The sequence below is a fragment of the Arachis ipaensis genome, chromosome B09 (assembly GCF_000816755.2).
Source record: "Arachis ipaensis cultivar K30076 chromosome B09, Araip1.1, whole genome shotgun sequence".
NCBI classification, from domain to species: Eukaryota; Viridiplantae; Streptophyta; class Magnoliopsida; order Fabales; family Fabaceae; genus Arachis; species Arachis ipaensis.
Window position 1 is genome coordinate 145617129 of NC_029793.2, and position 5972 is coordinate 145623100.

Here is a 5972-nt window from a genome sequence, read left to right on the forward strand (position 1 = left end):
ATAAACATATCAAATTATTTAACGATTTTCAACTCTCAATTGGTAAAAATTCAGATGTAGTCAACTTCATATGAAGTTGATAGCTGAAAATCATTAAATAATTTGACTAAATTTTTTATCCAATAACTCTCAATTATCAACTTCACATGAAATTGATTACACCTGAATCTACTCCTGAATTTCTTTCATTCAATTATTATGCATGGGTTGTTTGACAGAACAGAGTGAAGCTCAGCTCAATTATTAAGATATGATGATATGATATATAAGATCTAGAAGCTAAGCTTAAGTAGGAATGGTTAATTTGATGCAAGAAAATGAAGATAGTGATGGTGTTGGTCCTGATCCAAGTTTGTTGGAGGTGTGCAGAAGCACACCCTCTTGACCCTCTGACCCCTTCAGAGCTCAACCTTGTTCGAACCATAATCACTAATTCATACCCAACATCATCATCATCCAACCTAACCTTTCAACACGTGGCATTGGATGAACCCGACAAGCCACAAATCCTTTCATGGCTCTCCTCCAAGTCCAGGGCACCGTCTCTGCCGCCACGCCGCGCCTTCGTCATTGCCCGGTTCCAAAAGCAGTCACTGGAGATGACAGTGGACTTGTCAACGCGCTCCATAATCTCAACAAGAGTCTACAAGGGGCATGGCTTCCCCACGTTGACTTTTGTGGAACAGGGTCTCGTTTCACAGCTACCATTCAGCTATGAACCCTTCAAGGACTCGCTCAACAAGAGGGCTCTCAACATGTCTCAGGTTGTGTGTGCTGCCTTCACTGTTGGTTGGTTTGGAGAGGAAAAGACCAAAAGGACCGTCAAAGTTAAGTGTTATTACACAAATGGAACCGCCAATCTTTATGCTAGGCCTTTGGAAGGTGTGGCCATGGTGGCTGATCTTGATGACATGAGAATCCTTTCTTTCTCTGACAGGTTTGGGATTCCGGTGCCTAAAGGCGAAGGCACTGAGTACCGATTGTCGAATCTGAAGCCACCCTTTGGTCCTAAGCTTAATGGGGTAAATGTCACGCAACCACATCGACCTGGATTCACCATTGATGGTCACTCTGTAAGGTTCGTTATCATCATTTTTTTTCTATCATATTAGTCAATTATTTTCATATTTGTCGCATTCATTTAATTTCATTAGGAAACAAACATATACTAGTAGATCTACGAGACCATTATTGCCTTTGTTTTATTCTTTTGTTTGTTTGCAAGATTGGTGCCTTGTTGGTTTATTCTCATGCAGACCATTTTAATAAAGACACTAAAAATGTCTTTTTTTAAAAGAAGTTTACATGTGTTATATTATTATTGAATATTTTTTTTATAGAGCAATGCTAGGGGCCAGCAATTTTTGTGATTGGTAGCCATCAAATAGCCATCAATGATAATCTAATGGTGTGAGATTGGTGTGAGATTTCATCCAATGACTCACCTTTCTCCGCTGGCTACATGCTGGCCAAAATTCAACAAAACTGCTGACCCCTAGACTTTTTCTTATAATTATTAGATTCGATTTGATCCGATTGAATTACACAATCTAAATCGAATATCTTAAAATTTTTTGATAAAAAGACAAATATACCCCTAACTTTTTGTTTTGCGGATATTTAAATTCCTAAAAATTTAAAAATACAATTAAATTTCTAAAAAAATAGATTTATTGTTATTGTTATAAAAAAAATCAATTTTATTCTAATTTATTAAGAAATTAAAAAATAACCGATTCATTAATACATCCAATAATAATGCGACACATAAGCGTCTTTTTACGTGTCTTTATGGGAGCATCCCCTATTCTCGTATGCTTCGCTTAAATGTAATGAGTGTGATATGTTTATTTATATATAAAAATCAGTGATTAAATAAATTATTCATTTCGAATACAACTATATTAAGCATACACTAAAATTAACCATGACTATAAAAAAACAATGCTAGGGGCCAGCAATTTTTGTGATTGGTAGCCATCAAATAGCCATCAATGATAATCTAATGGTGTGAGATTGGTGTGAGATTTCATCCAATGACTCACCTTTCTCCGCTGGCTACATGCTGGCCAAAATTCAACAAAACTGCTGACCCCTAGACTTTTTCTTATAATTATTAGATTCGATTTGATCCGATTGAATTACACAATCTAAATCGAATATCTTAAAATTTTTTGATAAAAAGACAAATATACCCCTAACTTTTTGTTTTGCGGATATTTAAATTCCTAAAAATTTAAAAATACAATTAAATTTCTAAAAAAATAGATTTATTGTTATTGTTATAAAAAAAATCAATTTTATTCTAATTTATTAAGAAATTAAAAAATAACCGATTCATTAATACATCCAATAATAATGCGACACATAAGCGTCTTTTTACGTGTCTTTATGGGAGCATCCCCTATTCTCGTATGCTTCGCTTAAATGTAATGAGTGTGATATGTTTATTTATATATAAAAATCAGTGATTAAATAAATTATTCATTTCGAATACAACTATATTAAGCATACACTAAAATTAACCATGACTATAAAATATATATTAGATATTAAAAATAAATTAAATAATAGAGGAGTGATAGGGGTCAACAATTTTTATGTTTTGTAATCATCAATTGGCCATTAATAGTGTTTTTAATGGTGTGAGATTACATCTAATGGTGGAAGATCACTCACTTTTCTTTTGATGGTTAAGTGCTGGCCACAAAACACAAAAATTACTGACTTCTAGACTTTTCCTAAATAATATATGATGATTAATTTAATATATAAATAATATTTTTATTTTAAATATATAATAACTAATTTAATTATTTTTTAGTGCATACATAATATTTTTGTTGAGAAAGTATATATGAAATTTCTTTTATTAATATTAATTTAAATAATTTAACCATAGTTAAGGCTGATTGGATTTGGTGTGAACAGTTGGGGGAACTGGAAATTCCATTTGGGGTTCGACTTTCAGGTTGGGGCAATAATTTCATTGGCCTCAATCTATGATATTGAAAAGCAGAGGTATCGTGAGGTGCTATACAGAGGATTCATATCAGAGGTGTTTGTGCCATATCAAGACCCCACGGAGGAATGGTACTACACAACTTACTTTGACTGTGGCGAATACGGCTTTGGACAATCTGCATCTTCACTTGAGCCTCTCACAGATTGCCCTCCCAATGCTCACTTCTTAGATGCATTCTATGCCGATGCCAATGGCAATCCAGTTAAGATAACTAATGCTTTCTGCATATTCGAGAAGCATGCCGGTGATATCATGTGGCGTCACACAGAAATCGCAATCCCAAATCAAGTGGTACCATTTTTTTCTCTCACAAATTCTCCAAATCTATTATTAAAATATTTTTTTAATTAAATTTGTTTTTTAAAGATTTTAAATTAGTCACATTAGTTATTCCATTATTTCTATTATTAACAATGTTAAAATTTATTAATATAGCACGTTAAATAACATTATACTGACTATAACACACAATTAGAATCTATGCAGAATACCTGGATCTAGTATCATAATTGAACTTTACCACAGCATATATTTGATAATTCTAATTGATTATTAACATGATAAGCTTATATAATTATATTAAATTAATTTCAAATTGAGAGACACTTTAAAACATTAAAATTTTTCAATTTAGAGTTGATTTGATATAATTTTATAAATTTATAATGTTACTGTGATGTCACGTATGGTGCTATTGCTATATCAGCAAATTTTGATACCACAAGTAACAAAAATGACAGAAAAACTAATGCGATCAACTTAAAATTATTAAAAGACAAATTTAATAAAAAAAATTGGAGATTAATTTAAAAAATGAATGATTTTTTAAATACAAAATTAATTATTTACTCATAAAATATATATTAAAATATAAAATATATAAAGATTAATTTGGCGGCATGCTCATTTATAATAATGTCCATTTGTGATGTGATGGTTTTGCTGTTAGATAACCGAGGTTAGGGCAGATGTAAGCCTAGTGGTGAGAATGGTTTCAACTGTGGGCAACTACGACTATGTCATTGACTGGGAGTTTAAGCCAAGTGGTAGCATCAAATTCGGGGTAAGGATTAAGGTTTAATTAATTCTAGCCAATGCTGATTTAATTACTAATTAATTAGTGACAATAATTAGGTTGGGCTTACTGGAATATTGGGGATGAAGGGAGGGACATACATCAACACGGATCAAATTAAAGGGGAGATAGACATCCACGGCACATTGCTATCAGATAACACAATTGGTGTGTACCATGACCACTTCTTTACATACTACCTTGATCTTGACATTGATGGTCAACGCAACTCATTTGTGAAAACCACCTTGCAGACTCGGAAAGTCAAAGATCCCAAGATCCCTAGAAAAAGTTACTGGACAACTGTGAGTGATACTGCTAAAACGGAAGCTGATGGGAGAGTGAAGCTGGGGTTGGAAGCTGCTGAGCTGGCAGTGGTGAATCCTAACAAGAAAACAAAACGGGGAAACAAGACTGGCTACCGGTTGTTACCGGGGTCAGTTGCACATCCTCTTCTGGTAAGTGATGATTATCCTCAAATACGAGGGGCATTCAGCAATTATAATGTTTGGGTCACACCTTACAACAAATCTGAAAAATGGGCCGCTGGATTATTCGTGGATCGTAGTAGAGGGGATGATTCTTTAGCCGTTAGGAGCAAGAAGAATAGGGAGATAGAGAAAGAAGATATAGTATTGTGGTACACGATGGGGTTTCACCATGTTCCTTCACAGGAAGATTATCCGGTTATGCCAACGCTTAATGTTGAATTTGAACTTAGGCCTACCAATTTCTTTGAGGCCAACCCTGTCCTTAAAGCAATAGTTAATTAGTTCCTTTATCTTTGCATTTCATTGAAATTTGAAACCATTCACCACTCTTGTAATTTCTTCAATTTACACGCTATAATAATGTAATGTTATTAAGTCAATACTTTGATAAGTATAATCATCAAGCAATTAAAAAGCGACCCTATTTTTTATTTTGTTATACCAAAATGTCACTATATGTCATTCATCAAACCAAATATTAATATAAAAAAAATTATTAGAAGGTCTTTAAAATTTATTATTTTTAGTTATTGTCTAATTTTTTAATCTAATAATTTTATAATATATTTTTAACTTATACTTTTAAATATTAATAATTCACCATACTAGTAAAAAATAATAAATTTTATTACTCCCCTAATATTCATCTTACTAAAAAAATACATAATCATCACGTTCTAAACATTATTAATCAAAAGTCCACAATAGCATATTCATCGAAATTTGAAACCATTCACCACTCTTGTAATTTCTTCAATTTACACGGCGACTATAATAATGTAATGTTATTAAGTCAATACTTTATGATTTAAGTATAATCATCGATCAATTTAAAACCGACCCTATTTTTGAATTTGTTATACCAAAATGTCACTATATTTTAAATAATAATATATAATTTAAAATTCTATTCTTTTAGATTTTATATTTTTAAAAAATTAAGTAATTTTTCTCTTAACACTACTATCAAACTTTCTCTCTTTCCATATATAATACTAAACAATTATTTAAAAATTCACTTCCCAGCACAATTAGAAGCCGACTCTTATTGATATTCATAGTTAAAAAAGTTCATTCAATTAATATAGTTGCTACACAAAAATTAAAGCTAATTTGAAAAGAATAATATTTTTAAAAAAGAATACTAATTTCGTTTAAATATTAGAATTGATCATTCTAACGAATATCTAATATAAAATTTTTAAATTGATGATTAAATACCAAAAGTTGAGTAAAAAATTATTGTGGGGTCAAATTTAATAATCTAATGAAGCAAATAAATATTATTATCATATACTACTCAAAAAAAATTTAAATTGTAGTGGGGGCGCTTGCCCACATACCAATATACTTGGAACCGTCCCTGCACAATAGCATATAT

At 31.6% G+C, this 5972-nt stretch overlaps 1 protein-coding gene across 1 annotated transcript; it reads left to right on the forward strand.

The window, feature by feature from the left end:
* Positions 150 to 5022, forward strand: LOC107618246 (primary amine oxidase). Its single transcript, XM_016320257.2, has 4 exons — positions 150 to 1078; positions 2932 to 3316; positions 3975 to 4088; positions 4160 to 5022. The coding sequence occupies exons 1-4, from the start codon at positions 318 to 320 to the stop codon at positions 4871 to 4873; spliced, it is 1974 nt and encodes a 657-aa protein (XP_016175743.1). The 5' UTR covers positions 150 to 317; the 3' UTR covers positions 4874 to 5022.

What these genes read in the sequence shown, in the direction of transcription:
- LOC107618246 (XM_016320257.2), top strand. Translation starts at nt 318, where the DNA reads ATGAAGATAGTGATGGTGTTGGTCCTGATCCAAGTTTGTTGGAGGTGT. An exon ending in ATTGATGGTCACTCTGTAAG is followed by an intron (nt 1,079 to 2,931) that starts GTTCGTTATCAT and finishes TGGTGTGAACAG; the next exon opens with TTGGGGGAACTGGAAATTCC. An exon ending in TCGCAATCCCAAATCAAGTG is followed by an intron (nt 3,317 to 3,974) that starts GTACCATTTTTT and finishes TTTTGCTGTTAG; the next exon opens with ATAACCGAGGTTAGGGCAGA.